This window comes from Artemia sp. Qi Xiang Cuo, chromosome 8 (genome assembly GCF_049724085.1).
Source record: "Artemia sp. Qi Xiang Cuo chromosome 8, ASM4972408v1, whole genome shotgun sequence".
Classification (NCBI taxonomy): domain Eukaryota; kingdom Metazoa; phylum Arthropoda; class Branchiopoda; order Anostraca; family Artemiidae; genus Artemia; species Artemia sp. Qi Xiang Cuo.
This window is the reverse complement of record NC_142801.1, coordinates 40142507-40165473: the sequence shown is the minus strand read 5'-3', so window position 1 is coordinate 40165473 and position 22967 is coordinate 40142507. Positions and strand designations below refer to the sequence as shown.

General features: G+C 35.6%; 1 protein-coding gene across 1 annotated transcript in view; it reads right to left on the bottom strand.

Annotated features, from left to right (window-relative positions):
* Window positions 1-19812, bottom strand: part of LOC148949396 (RNA-binding protein 45-like) — a 161472-nt gene extending 141660 nt beyond the window's left edge. Inside the window, exons 1-4 of the mRNA XM_089093422.1 lie at window positions 19702-19812; window positions 16876-17070; window positions 13958-14133; window positions 969-1102 (exon numbers count right to left, since the gene is read on the bottom strand). Of these exons, the coding sequence (XP_088949548.1) occupies window positions 969-1102; window positions 13958-14133; window positions 16876-17070; window positions 19702-19769 (573 nt within the window). The 5' untranslated portion in view covers window positions 19770-19812. The remainder of the gene's footprint in view (window positions 1-968; window positions 1103-13957; window positions 14134-16875; window positions 17071-19701) is intronic.
* Window positions 19813-22967: the final 3155 nt, after the last annotated feature.

Genomic DNA, 22967 nt, shown 5'->3' with positions numbered 1-22967 from the left:
CATTCTGAAAGGCGATAAATCTCTTTTCAGAATAAAATATCTACAAATTCTCAGAAAAAAATCTCTTACTGCACGTTGTAGTCACTTACATTATGTCAAACCATTATTGTTGTCAATTAGAATGTATTGAACGTATCGAATGCTATCGTTTAGAAGCAAATTGTTTTCTCAATAAAATTATTCATTTTTCCAATATATTCCCCAGTTTCTGACAGCCCGCTCTCCGAGCCAGTCTGCCCAATACAGTTAAAAGTAAATCCGGTATAAAGTACTCATATTTAAGCGAATTAGATTATTTGACATACTATGTGAAACTTTTCTTAAAACCGTATGTACTGGATTTTTGAACGGTGTAAAATTATTAAACTTTAGAAGACAGTAAGAAATTTTTTTTTTTTTTTTTTGTTTGGCTAAAACATGTGCTTTGAAGCTAAAATATCAGGATCTTTGAACATCTTGCGTCAATTTCACAGCGTTCTCTTGAATATATACGGCTCTTGTACGATCCCAACTATTCCCCTTCCCACATGTATGGAGGCGGGTTTTGACCTGAATCGAATTGTCTTTTCAAAATATAAAATTTATACACCATTTTGAAGTGAAAATTTTGAAAAATCCAATGAATTATTTAGAGATACCGTATTTACTGACCTTACTAAAGTATCACACCGACGAAGATAAAGCATCAAGAAGTTTCTTCAATGGCAGCAACTATACTAGACTGTATTTTTTTTCTTAAAATACGTAAATTGTCAAAAGTAAATGAAAGTCTACTAGATTAATATAGCATATATTGGAATTTGAATAACGTAAAGTAATTTATCACTCTTAAAACTCCCCAGAGAAAATTTGGAGTTTACTTTGTTGATTCGATCATTTTTCGTATAAAACACCTTTTCACAGTAGGATAGAATACATACTACTGTATTATTTTATGAAAATAAAAATTAACCTAATAAAAAACTAACCCTCTGCGGTTTTGAATAGTCGGTCCTATCATCACAATAATCTAAACCAGGTACTAAATCAAAGAGCTTCCACAATTGATCATGGTTAACTGTGGGGGGAGCAATGACCAGTAAACGACTGCAAGGCTCGTCATCTGAAAAAAAGTGAAATGAGAAATCAAATTACGAAGAAAATTATTGTTTTCTCCTTAGCAGGATACTACCTGGGATTTTTGTTCAAGGGGGAGGGTAGGGTTTCTTTCCTTTTTAAGTAATTAAACGGGAAAATAATATTTCATTGTAGTTCTTCACATTTCACAGAGCAAGCACCCTTTTCCCCGAGTATGGCCTAGCTCCGAAATAATGAAATAACTTTTAAAGATTAAGCACGAAATGTTCTTTACTATTTTCCTTGTTGTTCAAAGGTGGGGGACTGTTAGTCCCCAATAGAGAAATTCAACAATGGTGATGTCAATGGCTCCCTTTTAATTTCACATTGAGGTCATTTTCGAGGAATTTTGATGTTACTTTTTAAAGTCTAAAAAATTAATTCAATAATTAAAGACATTTATTCCGTTGGAACTGAAAAAGTATTTATTATTCTGAATCAGTGTTCTTGGAGTTTCTTACAAAATGTAATGCTAAGATTTTGCTTTCTATGGACCGTGGTTTGGTCTTTACTAGGTTGCAACTGCAACCATGATTAGCGTAAACTGACTGCATTTAGTAATTTTAACCTGCTTGATATTCTACAGAATTTTGACGTCCCTCCACCTTGCTTACGACTCCTTCCCTTTCGTTTAGAAATATACCGTTTTATGATTTGCTTGACACGATTCATCATTTTCCTTCAGCAAATATTACTCATCCAGGAGGTAAGAGTTTCAGTGCTGGGAAACTCAGTTGCCATATTGGTATTGGATCTGTATGCATTTACGTTTTGAATTATATTGATAACCTAGTTGTGTTAGCTACTTGTTCCATAAAACTCGATATACCTCATGCGATTTGTGAGATCATGCTTCTTGGTACAGTTCTGCAAAGATTAAGCATATATTTTTTCACCCAAGGCTCTCTCAGGGACCCCTTACCCACCAGTTAAATCGTATGGTAAGATCTGTCCCTTTTTTGTGCATTCCTTTACCTTAGCTTTATCTTTAATTAGCATTTGTTTGTTTCTGCTCTAAATCACCAGGTCTTGAGGTCAGTACATCTCAGAGGCAATCTGCTGCTTTGTCGATTTCGTCATTGTTCAGATTAATTAAAAAAAAACTTTTTCCACAAAATAAGTTATTCAAAGAAAAGTAAAGAACTCCATTAAACCAAAAATGAGCAAAATTAAAATCAAATAATCTACCAAGCGTGAAACTACCCCAAATCAGCATCGATAAATAAATGAAACTCAAAACGAACAGAAATTGAAATAAATAACCGACTCAAACTGAAACCGAGCAGAAATTAACATGAGTAGGGCTCAAAACCCCTTATGCCTTCCCAAGGCCAGAACATAATTTGCACTTTACTGAAAAATATAAATGTTTTTACTTTTATAACTTTTACAAATCAAATAATTTAACATTTGGATTAACAAATATCAGTATATGTATATTAAACTGACAATGCACATTCCATTTGTATTTTTTTCAGTAAAGTGCAAATTATGTTCTGGCCTTGGGAAGACATAGGGGTTTTGATCCCTACTCATGTTAATTTCTGCTCGTTTTGAGTTTGACTCAGTTATTTATTGTAATTTCTGTTCGTTTAAGGTTTTATTTATTTATCAATAATAACTTGGAATAATTTCACACTCAGCAGATTATTAGATTTTAATTTTGTTCATTTTTGGTTTAATTGAGTTCTTTACTTTTCTCTTAAGAACTTATTTTGTGGAAAAGGTTTTTTAAATAATTTTTATTTGATTTATATTGATTTAGTATTTTCAGGGAAAAAGAAAATAATAGTTTAAATTTTTTTTCATTTTTTAAGACTTTATAGTTTGGCCTGCTATTTGTATGCGGGAGAAAATTTTTTAGCAATTTTTAACAACATGCACCCTTTTAAAAATCTGGACACAAATATTAGTGTTTAATTTAGTTTCATACGTCCTGTAGCTGACCTGAAATAGAAAACTTGATACCATTCGCAAAAAATCTGTTTACTTTCTTTGATAGCTTGCATACACTTACGCTATTTCGATTTGGTTAAATTTTAAGAGCAGAAGTAACCCCGAAAGTTTAAAAATAACACCCTCAGTCGTTCTTGGGATACTGCTGAGATGCCTTATTGAGAATTAGCATTATACACAGCGCATTTTGATTGAATCTTAACTTACAACTTTTGCCCTGGGGACTCTGGGGGGTTTGTCATCCTTAAATACATAATTTCCAGGACTTTTAACTACGTTCAACACAATGGCTATCTCTAAATTTTGATTGAATGTGTTTGGGGAAAGGGTGGGCGTGAGAGGGGGCCACTCACTTTCGACTAATAAAAAGGGTCATTTCAATTTCCAAACAAATGAGCCCTTTTTGAAATTTTTACAGCAACTTTCTATATAAACCTTATATGCCCCCAGGGCATAACTTAAAACCCTTGCACTGAGGGCTCTGAGGGGGTTATCATCTTAAAAGACCTAATTTCCAGAACTTTCGACTACGTTGAACAAAATGTATATCTCAAAATTTGGATTGGATGTGTTTGGTGAAATGGTGGGCGTGAGAGGGGGGTTAGTTGCCCTTCAATAACTTTCGACTATTAAAAGGGCACTAGCCCTTTCAATTTTCAATTGAATGAGCCCTTTTTTGATGTTTTTACAACATCGCTTTCTATAAAAACCTTACATGCTCCCTGGGCATAACTTACAACCCTTGCCCAGAGGGTTGTGGGGGGATCGATTGTCATCCTTAAAGACCTAATTTCCAAAACTTTCAACTACGTTGAATAAAATGGCTATCTAAAAATTTTGATTGGATGTGTTTGGGGAAAAGGTGGCCGTGAGAGGGGGGGGGGGGGTTAGTTGCTGTCAAATTACTTTCGACTATTAAAAAGGGCACTAGCCCTTTGAATTTCCAATCAAATGAGCCCTTTATCAAGTTTATACGACAAAGCTTTCAATAAAAAACCTTATATGCCCCCAGGGCATAACCCTATCTGGAAATCAACAACGCTGAACAAAATGGCTATCTAAAACTTTTGATTGGATGTGTTTGGGGAAAAGGTGGGCGAGGTAGCGGGGTTAATTGCCCTCAAATCAGTTTCGACTATTAAAAAGGGCACTAGACCTTTGAATTTCAAATCGAATGAGCCTTTTTTGAAGTTTCTACGACAACGCCTTCTATACAAACCTTATTTTTCCCAAGAGCTTAACTTAAAATTCACGCTCTGAAGATTGGGGATGAGTGTCTTCGTCAGAAAAAATAAAGTCTATCTGGAAATCAACTAGGCTGAGAAAAATGGCTATCTCAAAATTTTGAGTGGATGTGTTTCGGGAAATGATGGGCGTGGAAGGGGTGTCAATTGCCTTCCAATCACTTTCGACTATTAAAAAGGGCACAAGCCACTCAAATTTCCAACTGAATGAGCCCTTTTCGAAGTTTTTTACGAGAAATTTTTCGATACGAAGTTCACTGCCCTAAAGGAAAAAAAAATATAAAAAATACCTTGTGCCAACATCGTTCTTATATGCCCTCAGGGCATAACTTAAAACCCTTGCCCCGAGGGTTGTGAAGGAGTGTCATCCTCAAAAACATAATTTCTATAAGGAAATCAACTACGCTGAACAAAATGACTATCTCAAAATTTTGATTGGATGTGTTTGGGGAAATGATGGGCGTGGAAGGGGTGTCAATTGCCTTCCAATCACTTTCGACTATTAAAAAGGGCATTACCCAGCTTGATTCGCAATTAAATTAACCCTTTTTGGGGTTTTTGAAAAGGAGTCTTCAAACCGAAGTGCTCTGTTCTATAGGAAAAAAATAATAAAAAATACGATTTGTCAATATCACGCTTGGAAGCCCCCAGGAGAAACGTCTAGACCCTTTTCTTGATGGTTGTGGGGCAGTTTCCTCCTCGAAAACAAATTTTCAATCAGGAAATCAATTACGCTGAACAAAATGGCTATCTGATAATTTTGATTGGATGTCTTTGGGGAAATGATGGGCGTGGGGGGCTAGTTGCCCTCAAATCACTTTCGACTATTAAAAAGGGCACTAGCCCTTTGAATTTCCAATCGAATGAGCCTTTTTTGATGTTTCTACGACAAAGCCTTCTATAAAAGCCTTACATACCCCCAGCGCATAACTTGCCCTGAAGGCTGTGGGGGAGTGTCCTCCTCAAAAACATAATTTCTATCTGAGAATCAACTACGCTGAACAAAATGGCTATCTCAAAATTTTTATTGGATGTGTTTCGGGAATGGTGGGCGTGGAAGGGGTGTTAGTTGCCTTACAATCACTTTCAACTATTCAAAAGGGCACAAGCCACTCCAATTTCCAATGGAATGAGCGCTTTTCCAAGTTTCTACGACAACTTCTTCGATACGAAGTGCCCTGCTCTAAAGGAAAAAATATAATAAATGATACATTCTGCCAACGTCGTTCTTATATGCCCTCAGGGCATAACTTGAAACCCTTGCCCCGGGGGTTGTGGGGGAGTGTCCTCCTCAAAAAAATATTTTCTATTTGGAAATCAACAACGCTGAACAAAATGGCTATCTCAAAATTTTGATTGGAGGTGTTTGGGGGAATGATGGGCGTGGGGGGGGGCTAGTTGCCCTCCAATCACTTTCGACTATTAAAAAGGACACTAGCCACTCCAATTTCCAATCGAATGAGCCCTTTCGTAGTTTCTACGACAACTCCTTCGATACAAAGTGTCCGGGTATGGAGAAAGAAAAAATAAATAAATAAGTAAATAATACACTGTGCCCACATCGTTCTGCGATATCATAGGCAGCGCTATCGCGCTGCCTATGATACAACACCGTTATAAATTTTCGTTGTCATTCTTATTTTGCCAATATTTTTGAATTGTTTCCATATGTGCAATCATATGATTCATGGTCTACGCCATCTTAAAGTAGCATATAATGATTCCCTAGAGTTTTGACATAGATTTTTGCGCTATGCCATCCCTAATGAGATGTGTTGAGGTTTAATTGATTGATGTTCCATGACCTTTGCGTAGTCGCCTTTGTTTCGTCTTATAGCCCTTGCCCTGAGGGCTGAGGGGGAGTTGTCATCTTCAAAGACCTAACATTTAGAACTTTCAACTACGTTGAACAAAATGGCTATCTCAAAATTTTGATTGGATGTTTGGGGAAAAGGTGGGCAAGAGAGGGGGGTTAGTTGCGATCCAATCACTTTCGACTATTAAAAAGGGCACTAGCCCTTTGAATTGCCAATCGAAAGAGCCCTTTTTGACGTTTCTACGACCCCAAGTTTTCAATAAAAACCTTATATGCCCCCAGGGCATAACTTATAACCCTTGCCCTGAAGACTGTGGGGGGAGTTTCCTCCTCAAAAACATATTTTACAATTCATATTTCCTGCAAGGAAGGGGTGTTAGTTACCTTCCGATCACTTTTGACAATTGAAAAGGGCACTAGCCATTTCAATTTCCAATCGATTGAGCCCATTTTGAAGATTCTACGACAACGCTTTCTGTGAAAACATTATATGCCCCCCAGAGTATAACTTATAACCCTTGCCCGGAGGGTTGTGGGGGGGGGGGAGGTTGTCATCCTCACAGACCTAACTTTCAGAACTTTCAACTACGTTGAACAAAAGTCTATCTCAAAATTTTGATTGGATGTGTTTGGGGAAAAGGTGGGCAAGAGAGGGGGTTAGTAGCCCTCCAATCACTTTCGACTTTTAAAAAGGGCACTAGCCCTTTGAATTTCCAATCGAATGAGCTCTTTTTGAAGTTGCTAAGACAACGCTTGCTATAAAAATCTTATATGCCCCCAGGGCATAACTTACAACCCTTGCCCTGCAGGTTGTGGGGGAGTGTCCTCCTCAAAAACATATTTTATATCCGGAAATCAAGTACGCTGAAAAAAAATAGCTATCACAAAATTTTGATTGGATGTGTTTGGGGAAATGGTAGGCGTCGAAGGGACGTTAGTTGCCTTCCAATCACTTTCGACTATTAAAAAGGGCGCTAACCGTTCCAATTTCCGATCGAATGAGCCGTTTTCCAAGTTTCTACGACAACTCTTTCGGTGCAAAGTACGCTGGTCTAAAGAAATCATAGGCAGCGCGCCAGCGCTGCCTAAGTAAAGAACGATGTGGGCACAATGTGTTTTTCTTCTCCATACCCGGGCACTTCGTATCGAAGGAGTTGTCGTAGAAACTTCGAAAAGGGCTCATTCGACTGGAAATTGGAGTGGCTAGTTCCCCTTTTTAATAGTCGAAAGTGATTGGAGAGCAACTAGCCCCCCCCCCACGCCCGTCATTCCCCCCAAACACATCAAATCAAAATTTTGAGATAGCCATTTTGTTCAGCGTAGTTGATTTCCAGATAGAAAACATATATTTTTGAGGAGGACACTCCCCCACAACCCTCAGGGCCAAGGTTTTAAGTTATGCCCTGAAGCCATATAAGAACGATGTTGGCACAATATACTATTTAATTTTTTTCCCCTTTAGAGCAGGGCACTTCATATGGAAAGGGTCGTCGTAGAAACTTCAAAAGGGGCTCATTCGATTGGAAATTGAGAGTTCTAGTGCCCTTTTAATAGTCGAAAGTGATTGGAGGGCAACTAGCCCCCCCCCCCGACATTCCCCCAAACACATCTAATCAAAATTTCGAGATAGCCATTTTGTTCAGCGTAGTTGATTTCCACATAGAAAATATCTTTTTGAGGAGGACAATCCCCCACATCCCTCAGGGCAAGGGTTTGAAATTATGCCCTGGGGCCTATAAGGTTTTTAAAGAAGGCGTTGTCGTAGAAACTTCAAAAAAGCTCATTCGATTGGAAATTCAAAGGGCTAGTGCCCTTTTTAATAGTCGAAAATGATTGAAGGGCAACTAGCCCCCCCACGCCCATCATTCCCCCAAAAACATCCAATAAAAGTTTGAGATAGCCATTTTGTTCAGTGTAGTTGATTTCCAGATAGAAAATATATTTTAAGGTTTTAATTGAAATCTTTGTCGTAGAAGCTTGAAAAAGGGCTCACACCCCTTCCACGTCCACCATTTCCCGAAACACATCCAATCAAAATTTTGAGATAGCCATTTTGTTCAGCGTAGTTGATTTCTAGATAGAAATTATGTTTTTTAGGAGGACAGTCCCCAACAGCCCTTAGGGCAAGGGTTGTAAGTAATGCCCAGGGGGCATATAAGGTTTTTTATAGAAGGCGTTGTCGTAGAAACTTAAAAAAAGGCTCATTCGATTGGAAATTCAAAGGGCTAGTGCCCTTTTTAGTAGTCAAAAGTGATTAGAGGGCAACTAACCCTCCAACTAACAGCAACAAATGAATGTGCATTGTCAGTTTAATATACATATACTGATATTTAGTAATCAAAATGTTAATATTATTTGATTTATTAAATTTATAAAAGTAAAAACATTTATATTTTTTCAGTAATGTGCAAATTTTGTTCTGGCCTTGGGAAGGCATAGGGGTTTTGTGCCCAACTTATGTTAATTTCTGCTCGTTTTGAGTTTGACTCCGTTATTTATTGTAATTTCTGTTCGTTTTGGGTTTTATTTATTTATCGATGTTAATTTGTGGTAGTTTCACGTTTGATAGATTATTTTATTTGATTTTTGCTTATTTTTTGTTCAATGGAGTTCTTTAGTTTTCTTTGAAAAGCTTATTTTGCGGAAAAAGTTTTTTTAAATAATAAATAATACATTGTTCCAACATCGTTCTTTACTTAGGCAGCGCGATTGCGCTGCCTATGATTTCTGACGTATTATTGTGATGACCTGGAAGCGCATCGGGTTGTTTCATTTAACTCCCCCCCCTCCCGCTCCCCGAAATCCAATTCTAGAAAAAAATTCCAAAGATATTGTAAATAATTTGAAAAACTAGATGCACATGTATCCTTTAATTTACTCTGGTACGCGTGTTTTCTTCAAGAATTCTTTGGGATTCTTGCCTAGCGAACAGTCCGTAACGGGTTGTTGAAAATACAACTAATCAGGAATAAAAAACTTCTTGCCTATTTCCAGGCCCCCAAGAAAATGGGTAATTTCCTTCATCCAGAGAAGTATCTCTAAAAGTGTCAAGCTAATTGGACACCAACGATCAAACATGCCCTCTTTTTCATTAAACAAACTATGTGTAAACGACGGGGAACTTTCATAATATATAACCCTTGCCCCAGGGTGTCAAGGGGCAGGGGTTAAAATTCAAAGGTAAAATAAGGGCACGTTGCCACCTAATCACTTTTGATACGTCCACTGGAACTTTCAATTTCCCGCTTCAACGCCCAAAATATTGAAGTATTGTACTTTAATAGCTTGGATGAACACAGTGTATTTTGATTTAGCCCTTGACCTTCACCTATGCCATAATTAAAAATCTTCCAAAATTTCCACTCCATCCTGAAAGTCACTTCTAAGATTTTGCACACATGCTATTTTAATGGCGTGGTTACACCTAGTGTCTCCGATTTAGCTTTTGTGTCCTCGAGTTAAAATTTAAAATCCCAACAGCTCCTACTCCTCCGATATTCCCGTACATGTGGAATTCGATCCGTACGGCCATTCCCAAGATTTGGGAATAATTTTAAATTCAGGTGCACATAGCGTTTTTTTATTTACTCATGTGTATGAGTCTTTTCCAGAGTACACTCTTAGACAACTCTGGGAATAGAAATACACCAAATCAAGAATACATCGAATCAGCTCCTTCCCCAAATTTAGGATTTTCGTGGCCCTAAGTACGATTATATGCAGCGCTAAAGAACAAAGAAGAAACAACGTATGATTTATTTTTAACACACTTCGTATAGAACGATGTTGTCGCAGCAACTTCAGAAGGAGCTCATCCAATTAAAAATTGGAAGTTCTAGGGCCCATTTTAAGAATTAAAAGTGATAGGGGGGTAGCCAGTCCCTCTCCCATGTCACTTTAGTCCTCAGACGCATCCAATCCCAATTTTGAGATAATTATTTTGTTCAGCATAGTTAAAAGGTCCAATAACTATGTCTATGGAGATGTCAACCCCCACAGCCCTCAGGGCAAGGGATGTTTATTATTCCATTCACCCATTGTTTCCATATAGTATCTGTTATCGCGGAAGGGGAGCATGTCTGACCTTTGGTGTCCAAAAAGTCAAGAGCTTTCAGGTGATGCTTTCAAAGAATGTTGAAGGGAGAGTTGAACTAAACAAAAATACACTATGTTAATTTAATTAAACTCAATTGTTAAACTTAATTTCGGAATGACTGAGGATATTTAGTTGAAACATTTTTAGTTGATATATATATATATATACCACTGACGAGAAAAACAACTAAAGCATAAAACACTGTTCAGATACTGGGGAATAAATGTCTATTCCACCGTATATAGAAGATGGTTAAGCAGAAAGTCTGATAATTTCTTACAACGGTCTTCAAATCGAGCCGATAATTCTTCCATGTTCTCACATATCAAAGACATGGTATTTTTTACTAATGTATGAATTACGGAACCATAAAGGGATATCAATAAACAATTTAGAATACCGGTAAAATTGAACCCTAATTTGTTTCTTTTCTGTTGACGAAAAAAGTTTCTATAATGGAGTTAGAAAAAACATGTGCAGTGCAAACATAGAGCAGTAAAGCTTTCCTAATATATTCTTGTCAAATCGCCCTTTAGCTTTTGCTAGCAAACCACATGTTTTGCGAAGTTTCTTTTTTAACTCATTAATAACCAGAGTGCGTGTCGCTCTTATCGATGACCCAAAAGGAGCATCTAAATACTTGAGTGAATCAGACATATATGTATCCAAGGTATCAAAAAGGCCTATCTGCAATAGCTTAGTAACAGGTAAGGGTGTTAACTTGTAACTTTCAAGGCCATAACTACTACTGCTACTATTGCGGCTGCAAATGAGACTGGTTGTTACTGCAACTGTAACTACTTCCAACTGCGACAACTAGCAACAGTTACTACGACTGCTTCAAACTGCTACTACATCTGTTTGTGACTACTTTCAGGGAATTTTGAGGAGGACGTTGAACTTTGAAACTTTAGTGTTGAAACCAACACCACTTTGATGTTTTGAAGGTTTGATAATTAAACTTAAAATCGTCAGATATAAATTCATATAATAATTCAAACTACAAACAACCAGAAATTACTATTAAAGAATAAATGAAATAAAAAACGATTAGAAATTAAATAAACAATCAAAGCAAACAAACATATAACAGGTATTATAACAAATGAATAAATAAAATCTTTAAAACGAGTTTAAACTTAAATTGAATATGCAAATCAAACTCGAAACGAACAAAAATAATTGCAAACAAGTGTTTGGCTACTACCCCCCTCTAACTGTAAAAGTCTAAAGCAGGGGTGACCAACCCAAATTATCTTGCGGGCCATTTTGGAAATGCATCATATCTCCGCAAGCTGCCTATAAAATTATATATACTCATATTATGTTTAAACCTATTATAGGTATTTTTTGGAGTGACAAACTGAAAATTAATGAATTTTTATCAATTATGTTTACTACTATTTTTACATATAAACATAGATAATATAATAATAATAATGACACTAAATGCACATTGTAAAAAATATATAACAATAAAAATAAAAAAGATAACGAAATGAAAAAATAAAATCATAGAAAAATATTTATTTCACTAGTAAGATATTTGTTTCTCCACTTTTTCTCTTAGCTTTTTGAAGTCGATCTCAATTTGGGTATTTGCACATCGTGATTGGTTTTAAAGATTAGCGTCCGTTATGTTTAAGCTGTTTGGTCAATTTTATTTTCAAAAAAAAAAAAAAAAAAACGATTCGCAGGTGTAAGTTGAACCAAAAGCGCTAAAAACTTTTTGTGCCAAATTTCTTGAATTGGATAATTTTTCTTTTTTGACGTAAATGTTAAAAAAACAAAAAAATTGATTTTGAATTTTCAAACATACGTTTTAATCCATTATTTCACTGTATGTCAATCAGATCCATTTGGAGATATTTTTGGACAGACTCAATTTCAACATGAAAAGGAGATGAATATATTTAAAAAACTTTGTGGGTTTTTTTCTAACTCTAAGTTATTGAATCAGTTTTCAAAAGCATCTGTAATTTTTCTTATTTCTATCACATATTTGATACAATTGTTACATTTTTATTTCTTAACTTCTGTCAACATTGGAAAGTGGTGAGCATTAATAATTTTCAATTTGATTCAAATAACAACAATTTCTCCTGAAATGCTCTGATGAGACTAAATGTATCGACTATCAGGTTATCTTTTTCCTTGCAAAGATATATTTAATTCATTGAGTTTGTGGTCAATATCCACTAAAAAGTGTGAATCCAATAACCACTCATCATTTCTTAACTCTGGCACAGACCTTTGATGGTCATTCGTACGAGTAAGCAAATCAATTTCTTCCCATAAATGATAAAATCGCTGTAAACATCTTCTACGACTTAACCATGTGACTCGGCTGAAGTACACAGCGTCACCGTATTCAGAACCTGTGTTGCCAAATGGAGCGCATTTGCGCCATTGGGCGCTTTTTTAAGGTGATTGCGCATTGAATTTTTCAAATTGGCACATTGTGCCGACTTCGCGCATGTCACAAAAATTCGACGTAAAGTGGGCGCATTTTGCCTTCACAATAACAATGACAAAGATCATTCAAATGTTCAACTCATTGAAACTCAAAGTGGGCACATTTTGCCTTCACAATAACAATGACAAAATACTGAAAATGAAACTCTTGAGGAAATTTTGGGTGATATAGAAGGAGGGTTTGCTGTTTTTTAGAAGTTAAATTTATATTTATTTCTTTGTTGTTTAACTTTTCAAATGATCTCGAATACTAGTCGAACTGCAATATCTCAGGTAACATTAAGGGAATAAAGTAGGAACTTTCGAGGCATGTGGAGGGGAATAGTTGCTTAGTATTTGTCTATACTCGAGGCTGTAACAAGCTGGGAGTTAGAATTCCGCCAGCCCTACAGAACCCCGAAGATTAGGCAGATTTCCAACCCATATATTTGAATAATTTTCCCCGTGCCCTTCAAACCAAAGCATTATATTACAACTACTATTAAAATTGTTGCAAAATTTCATCCGGGACACGAATAGTAAGCCAAAACGTGGATTCCTATAAAGAAATCCAAAAAATTTTTGAAATATTTTTTTCTTGATCAACGAAAAACAATATATCAATTAAAACCAAGAGAAATTAATTTTAAACTTTTTCCAAAAAAGAAGTTTTCCTAAGAAAAGTGAAGAACTACATTAAATCGAGGATGAGCATGAATAAAAGTCAAACGATTTTTCAAGCGTAAAACTACCTTAAATAAGCAACAATAGCTTAATATATTGTAGAAAACAAATTGTTTCATTTATTTATTGGTTTAACTTAGTTTCTTACTTTTTGTTGGAAAATTTCTTATCGTGGATAAGGTTTTTCAAAATTAATTTCACAAAAAAGGGAACTTTTCAAAGATGTTGAAATAGTGTTATAGATAAACCAATATTTCCTCATACATGGATACCTCGTGTGTCCATTTCTTTCACCTTTGGGCTACAGCATTGAAATTACTTGTCTTCGCAGTGAAAACCAAAGAGCAAATTCCAGATTTTCATGATTTAACCAAAGCATGATAATAGGAGTCTTAAGGTTTTAGAGGGGACAGAAACTGAAAAAATAAACTAGGCTAGCTGACACATCCTTAATCGTTATAAATCTATGTAAAAGGAAAATTGGGTTATTGTGTCACTCTTGGAAAACATTTTTGTATTCACTTTTGGGAATTTAGTATCAAGATAAAGAACGAAACAGATTTTTAGAGTGTTTAGCAATAAAAAACTTACTACTACTAGGACGCAGTTCTCGAAACTCTTCTCTTGCAGAGAAACCAAAAGATGAATGCCCATGATAGCGGTCATTTGGCTCATAAGTTTCTGTAGTTTTACTAGGCTTAGGATCTGCGAATACTGGCTTATATATCCTATCGCATTGTTCAAAGGCTTGAGCCGTATCTGACATTCTAGAAAAATAAAATACACATTTGGACCTGAAACATCAGAAAAAAACAGAAAGAAGTTTAATGACAGAAGCAAAATTAAACAAAATAAGAAAAGAAAAATTTGAAAAATTCTAATCACGTCTTTTTGCTAATATTTGAGTGTAGAATACAAGTGAATAGACACAATATTTATAACTTCGAGAATTAGTCATTTAAACATATTTATTCATTATGTTTGAACTATGACTTAAACACTGGCTGTATATTATACCTATTTATTTTGCTTTTAGTAAAAGAATAAGCATTATTGCTTTATGCTTTTAGAGCCATTGTTCATTTTGTCTAGTTTCATGAATAGAATAAATAATTAAAAAAGAATTGATTGAAAGTAGGGAGCAAAAATAAACAAGTAGAAATTATTCCGTATATGAGGGGGATACCCCTTCCTTAATCCCTTACTCTTGACACTAAAGTCTTAAAGTCCTTTAAAGATACTTCTCATTCAAAGTCAACGACCCTGCTGTTTCAGAAGTCGATCTTAAAGAATTGTGACAAAAAAGCAGAACTTTAGCGTAAAGAACATGGATTGAGGAAGAGGTGGAACCCGTCAGATGCGAAATAATTTCTGTCATTTTAATTTAACGTTGCGCTTAACTTTAAGTTGAAAAAAATGTTTTTTATTTAATTTTTGATTATTTTTGAAGTTGTGCCATGAAATACTCCTTCCCCCCCTAATGGGAACAATGGAATAATTGCTGGGCTTATAGCAGTAGTAAGGGCGAAGGCACTCAGACTGTCCTATCCATTTTGACTGAATTTGAGTGATGAATCCCCTAATTAGCGTAATCAATTCTATGATCCTGTCACTTTTCACAAAACTTCAATGCTGAATCGTCATCCGATGGCACCCTGCCTTTAGCCATGATAGACCCCATCAGGCCTATAGGAAAATGGCTGTTTTGCTACCTGTAAAATTATTTTACAAGCCTAGAAAGACATATGGATGGATAATCTTGATTGTGTGAAGTTTTCACGCTTCTACTGTTGACATTTCCCTATTTTCTTTGTTTTTTAGAAGTGTTCAAGCATTATTTATTTTTACAAATAAAATAAAGTAATCGAAACTCAATTTCGACTGTTCTGTTCGCATGTTTCTAACTTTAGAAAATTTTGTTAGTATGTTTCTATCTTTTCCAAGTCTCTGTTTACGTGTTTCTGACTTTTTGAAAATTATGTTCGTGTGTCTTCGACTTTTACAAATTTCTGTTAAATTGTTTTGACTTCTTGAACATTCTGTTGGCGTGTTCATGTCGTTCTCAAAAGTATAATTATTTAACGTCTCAAATGGCTATCTCAAAATTTTCATCGGATGTCTTTGGGGAAAAGGGGAGCATGGGAAAGGGGGCTAGTTTTCCTAAGATCTTTTTGATCAGCTTCAAAAGGCACTCGAACTTTTTATTTCTGTTCGAATGAGCACTCCAATCTTCTACAACCATTGGCTCGACAAAAAAAAAACAAGCACATAAACACGCATTTGTCATCTTCCTACAAGCAAAAACAAATGCACAGTTCCATATTTTGTAAAAAGGAACTTGAAACCTCTACAATAAATTTCTCTGAAAAACTCGGTTTGATACTGTGATTTTCATTAAAATCGCTTGATTTTGTGGCGGTATTTCTCCCTTTTTTCAAAAATCACACAAATTCTTCCAAGGTTGTAACTTTTCATAGATAACATTGAACTTAATGAATTTCATATATTTGGGATCAGACTAAAAAGTCAATTCTTTTGATGTACCTAATGTTATGAAAATTCTACTTTTTAGAGTTTAGGTTACTGTCGGGCCGAGTTGCTCCTTACTTATAATGACGTCACCATGAATTGCTTGATTCTATTCAGGAGAGTGTTAAGTGTTTATTCCTGATCTAAGTGTAGTTTTTGGATGTTTATATTTGGTTTATTTATTGGCATCATCTGTAACAGCAATTTGGCCATCCGCAATTTCATTGTACCAGAGTTCTTTTTGGGCCTATTCAGGGCAAGCTCAGGTTTTCCGTTGATTATATTAGTCTGCCTAAGTATAGTGACGATCAACAGTGGCAATGAAAACTGTACTCAAATTGTTCCAAACCTCTCCTTCTATCTGATATACCGTAACCATAGTCGTACCTCAAAAGAGATTCTCTTGTAAATCTGTCTTAATTTCTATAATCCGAATAACATCATGAGTCAGACAGATTCTGCGTCAGACAAACTGTTTAAGGATAAGTTTAGGAATATGGCTGAGGCAAGCGGTGTCAAACACAATTATTTTATAGCCGTAATAATTCGGTTAGCCTCAACGAGGTAAGCCAAAAATTTGCCAAGGAAAGTTAAAAACAAGACGATTTTAAGCAACTGGGGATCTTTAGAGAGGATAAAAAAAACAAAGTGTTAAAAAATCTATCTACCAAGTATAGCTTAACGTCTAGTAGGGTTTGTCAGGGAACGAATAAAAAATCAGTTTAGGTAATTGGGAATCTTATAAGGAGAGACAAAAGTGTTGAAAAATGTATCTACCATGAATAGCTAAAGGTTTAGAAGGGTTTTTGGTAGCAGTATAGCCCTAAATGTGTAAATGATAAAGAAACTATTTCAATTTCTTTTTATTCAACTATCATAAATGACAAAGTATTTTCTGCAAGAAGCAACTTTAGTGAGGTAGCATTTGAATTTCAAAATCAAAATAAAAAAGAGATTTTAGTAATAGAAATAAAACTTGCCTGTAATACTTGACATATCCATATCCTTTATTTCCTTTTGTAATTTTATCTTTAACTACAGAAGCATAATCCAGATCACCAAACTTTGAAAAATGGTCACGCAAATCAGCATCCGACATGGTTTTAGGAACCATCACGAACAATCTAAGAGGTTTTTCATCATCCCCCATGTCTTTTTTAGAACTCTGGTCACGACTGAAAGAGATCAAGAACATGATATATATACATGATACATATATATACATATACTATCTTTATAAACGAGCAATAACTGTGTATTTATTTGTTTATGTATTTTTTTCCTCAGAAACGGCTCCATATTTTTCGGGAAAATTAGTATCCTGGGATATTCTCACCTAAAAAAGATATAGGTCAGAAGTTTGAAAAAATTCGTGAAGTCTTAATTTTGGTTTTTGCAATGACGTCATGCACTAACATTAAAGTCTGCACTCATGTTACCTGTAACCGGGAACCAAACTTTTTTGGCTTAACTCCTAAAGAGATCACCTCTATACCGTTGTGACATCTTTCCATAGGAAAAAAATTATTTTATTTTAGTTTTTAGTTCAGAATCGCTAAGGTTATTATGTAAATTCCAAAAATATTTATGGTGTCTGAGCAATAATTTTAATTTTTTAACTCAAATTATAAAAATGCCTGAAAATTTTTAAACTAGTTTTTTTTTTACTCAAAGCGTGATTTTATGGGTAGAACGTTATACACTGAAAAGATATTTATATAAAGTCAGACGGAAGACCCAAAAAACAAAAATATGCAGTAGGGTTCTTTGGAACCACCACCTGAAAAATCGAACATGATAAGACCGAAAGAACGGGCCAACAAATTAAATTCACAATGGGTGAAGCAAAATGGACCACCAATTGCAACAAGACCAATACGGGCAGCTACAGAAAAGGGCATTGCTAAATTGCATGAAGCAATCAAAATTCAAAATAAAGAGGAAAGACAAATGCGGTTAGAATATATGCAACAGTGAATATCAAAACATGTGAAATTTAAAATGAAGAGCCAAGACACGTGCGTTTAGAAGACCTTCTTTTTTCCGAAGGTCCAAGTAAGCGGGTAAACACAGTTAATACACAATCGAAGTAAAGGAAATTATTTTTTTACTAATATTTCTGTATTTGAATGTGATTTCGAAGCATTTCCAGATTTCGGATTTTTGAAGTTTTAGTGTGTTATTTTCGAGATATTTCTCACCACTTGGGAACAAAAAGCATCTGTGTTACAATTCGTTACACCTCAAACCGTAGAATGACAAGCCTAAAAGGTCTACCAACTGTAATTCGGCTGAATGTCTTCGGGTGTAACGATACTCTCAAAAATTGAAGTAGATGCCTGTCAACTGCTTGTTGGCTAGACGGGAGACAGACCATTAAATTAAAATTGGCAATGGTCATAAAGAGCATCCAAAGATTAGATTGACATTATTTTGAAGTTTATTAAAAAAAAAAATCTGCCTTACTAGATGACAGGAAGGACAAATACCGTGGTAAATATTTTATCGTAAATGGACGAAAACGCTCAACAGAACGGCTTTACAAAACCATTTCAGTATTTAGGGATAGAAATTGCTCTTTTAGTCAAACCGGAATATAAATTTTTATCGAGATCATATAACTACCATTTATTTTTGTCGATTTCTGCTTATATAAAAAACAATTATGATCACAAAAAGTACTTTGGTATTTAATATCTTCATATAAGAGAATTCCTTCAGCTTTAAAAATATTTTTATTGGATTCACGAAGAAACTTTTAAATTCTACCTTGCCACATCTTCCATCCAAGAAAGTTCCAAAACGAGACTCTTGGCTTACAATGACTTTTACGAACAAATTCATCAGGGAGCCAATATCTGCTTGGAGGGACAACAAATATAAGTTTTGGAGTGAAGAGACATCAATCATATCCATTTTCTTATCTTTTGAATGAAATAGAATTAAAAAGAAAAGAACTGAGAAAAGTGTCTTATAGAAAAATAAACTTAACAAAAAGTCACAAATGTATTTTTTTTTTCCTGGCAAAATAGCTTTTTTTAAAGCTATTTTGGGGCCCTTATCTCGAAGGGCCCACCACAAGATGCAGGGTCAAAATTACGCCAGTAAATGAGATGGGATATCAGAAGCATACGCAATTTCGAGGTCCCATATATCTTCCGGACAGGGAGAAGAGACGGTCTGGGAGTGCTAAAGGCCCAATTTGGCCTTCAAATTATGCCTATTGAAAAGTCCTGCTTGGTTCCAGCTCAAAAAGGGTTCACGTGCCAAGTCTTCTGCTAAAAATATGGTGTTAGGGGGCGGGTAGTTGTTTAGGGGGGGGGTTCTCATCACCTACATGGGTTGTATAATAAACAAATAGTCTTACGACATTAGTTTCAACCTGTCGTATAGGCAAAGTGTTCACTTTGAACCTTTAATCACAGAGACTGAATATCATTGAATGTGCTATTATATAAATAAGGTAGTACAGACCTATCTTTCTGAGAAAAAAAAAACTTGGGAAGAGGGAGGACAAGGTTCAGCTTCGATTTAGTTTATTTTTCACCAGTTGGGACTTGGCTCGTTTTTGTGCCGAATCAGGTCTCCACATCAAATCAAGACTTAGTTCATTTTGGCACCCGTCTAGATGGTAGTTGCTCTTTGCAAATCAGTGTCAATTAGAAACTGGTTTTCATTCGACAGTTTCTTTTAAAATACGTTTTTTTTTCGGTTATTATGGGCCGAAGTTTGCTCTTTATTAGATTGGAACGACACTACAACGATGAAAAAAAACGAAGAAAAAGACTACGTTTAAAATACTTTACCTGTGAGCAATCAAAACTTTAATTGGCCTTGGACCATTTCCAACATGCTTTCCATCTAAGGCTTCCATAGCAGCTGCTGCTTCTGATGTTTTACTGAACTTTACATATGCTATTCCTAGAAATAAAAGAAGGTCTTGGATGATCTTTTTATCTCTTGCAACTCAGCTCACATATCTAATAGTTGCCAACCAACCCCTCCAGTTCCAGTTTATATTATCGTGAGAATAGATTAGACGCAGCGTAATGGGCTGTGTTTTGCTATCTTTCGCGGTTTGCAAGTCTTGACAAGAAATGTTCTTCACAAAAACAGGGGACAATGGACAAAGAAATAACCATTTTCGATGGTTTTTGATAACTATTCAGAAAAAAATGTTCTTCCGTGTCCGTGAACACAAGACAAGACAGACTTAATACAACAAGACATAGTAAAAGAGAAAAATACAAAAAAAAACATAAAGGGCTAAAAACACCACACAAAGAAACTCGGGAGTGAATGAAACAAACTACTGCTTTAATACTGGTACCCATTAATTTTGGAGAACTCAAATTTTTTTTAACTATTTTTTGCAATTCGTCTAGCAACTGAGGATTCAGGTCCACTATTTTTAATTTAATAATAATTTGTCAGTTTCTATACTATGGAGACAGGCAAGGTAGGTACTTAGTAAATCGGAAAAAAACATTGATTTTCTTTTGAGCTTATCAGTTTTAAGAACAGAAATTACTAAAAGGAATTACTAAAAGGGAGTGGCTTAGAGGATGAGAGTAAATACAATAGCATTATAAAGGCTATCAGAAGCACTAGGTTAAACCGGAATTTAGATTAAATAATAGAGATGTAAGCTGGAAAATTCTTGGAATTTACAAGGTCGATGACACAGTTATTGAAAAACTGGGCGACGTGACTGCTCTTTGATGGGTCACCTCCTAACTAAACAAATATACCGCAAGGAACGGGTCTACTACACAAGGCATAACTTGGCCAGAGGCTTGCGGTTTCAAGTTATAAGCAGCTCAGAAATGAATGCTTAGTTTTCCCTTAATTGTTTGTGAACTAAGGTCCATTTGAACTTTCAGATACAAATTTCAAGCGAATAAAAAAAAAAAAAAATTTCCAGCGCAACTTTTTGGTGATCCTTGCATCCAGCCTTTTTTTTGTGCACAAGGTCCTTTCTCCAGGGGACTACAGCTTTAAGTTTCAGGCCGTTTGGAGGAAAAGGTTCTTTGGTTCGTTTTCAAGGGGGATAATATTTTTTCCCTCTTCTCTTGGGCATTAAGGTCCTCTTGGTGAATGCACATAAGGAACCAAAATTTTCACCGATCACAAAATTTGGGAGAGGAGGGCTTTTTGGCCCCATTTCTGGATAGATCAAGTCCCTAAGCTTTTTTTACACTAGTTTCCTCTTGATCGGGTAATTTACAACTATAAATGGCAACTGATCCTACGCAGCAAGTTTTGGCACATTTTAGAACTTTCTAGCACCCTTCTCTCTCCTAGAAGATATTCCGTCCCCTCGGCCCAGGCCAAGGGGAATAAACCAATGTACCAATTTCTTTGGTACGTCGACTTGAAGTTTCAAGCCAATTGGATATTTGTTTCAAACTACCTCTTGGCCCTATTTGAGGAGAAACTAAATTATCTTTTTCAATTTTTCTTGTGCATTGGGGTCTCCAAGGCCGAAAGATTTATGGATATGAGTTTCAAGCTCATCGGAAAAATGGCTCTTTTTGGAATCCCATTTTTGGGGAGCCCATTCCCAAAACTAAAATTGTTTTTGTAGGTTAGGATACCCTTCACCCAGGGACTTACGGATTCAAATTTCAATTAGTTCAGAAATTAAATGATTATATACCCTTTATGGGGCCACGCCTTTGGGAGAACTGGTATGTTGTTTTCCTTCTACATTCGGCCCGCCTCCCCCAGTTTTAAGACTCTAAACAATTCAAGTTTCGAGCCAATTAGATGAGGAAAAAGTTGAAGCTTTTTTCAGTGGGGGGGGGGGGTACCTTCAAGAAAATTTCTTGGGTACATTTGGCTCCCTTTTCCTTCAGTGACATACTGATCATGAACGAAAAAATTATGGTCTCTCTAGAGCGCTCATTCTCCTAACAAGATGTGTTTTGCTGGGTCCCGGGTACGATTCCTGTAAGTTTCAACATAATCAGACTCCCAAGACCAATCAAGTTCCCTTTTCCCACTATAAAACACAAATTTAAGCAATTGATCAAAGTTATAGTCCTTGCCCCAAGAGTTGGGGGAGAAAGGTAAGTTATCCCAGGAGCCAGATTTATTTTTGGAGCATCTATCAATTTGGAACATTCAACAACAAAATGGCTATCTCTACGTTTTGATCATATTTTGGGGAGTTTAAGATGGGTGGCAAAAAGGAAAACATGGAGGGGTCGTTGTTCTTTAATCGCATTCGACCCAAAAAAATTCCTTCAACTTCCAATTTGAAATAGAATAAACCCCCTCTAAAGTTTATTTTACCACCAATTCCACTCGAATCGGTTGGGGAAAAATGAAATAACAAATACATATATAATATACAGGAAGCACAAGGCTTTTTACTTAGGCGAGGCACAACTGACGATTAGCAGAGTTTACGGCCATTTCCGAAGGGGCACATGGTTTCTTTTGATTTAGTTCAACGTCCCAAATATATTCTCTAAAAGTTTCCGTGAACACTTTTAGCTGTGCCTGAGATATTGCACGTATGCTCTTTTGTTAATTGAACACGCTTAATGATTTTCATTATTTCAAAACCTCTTTCAACATGCCCTGAAACTTTCAACTCAATATCCTAAGCCGTGGCAGAGATATTAAGGATACACCCTTTTGACAACCTGGATGAATTTAGGACCTTTTGATTTAGTTTTGCATCACTCGCATTATGCCCTGAAATTTTCAACTTAATAACCTAAGCCATCCCAGAGAGACTGCACAAAACCCCTTTTTGACAACCTGGATGCACATAGTGTTTTGATTATTTCAACATTCCCCTTAACATGTCCTTTAAGTTACAACCTAATAACCTCAACCTTTACTAAGATTAATTAAAAAAAAACTTTCCGAAAAATAAGTTTTTCATAGAAAAGTAAAGGCCATTTTAAACTTAAGCTCAGCAGATACAAATACCTGTTAAAATTCAAACTCAAAACGACCAGAAATTACTATTAAAGAATAAATGAAACCCAAAACGAAAAGAAATTAAATAAACAATCATAGCAAATAACATACAACAAGTAACGATATAAATGAATAA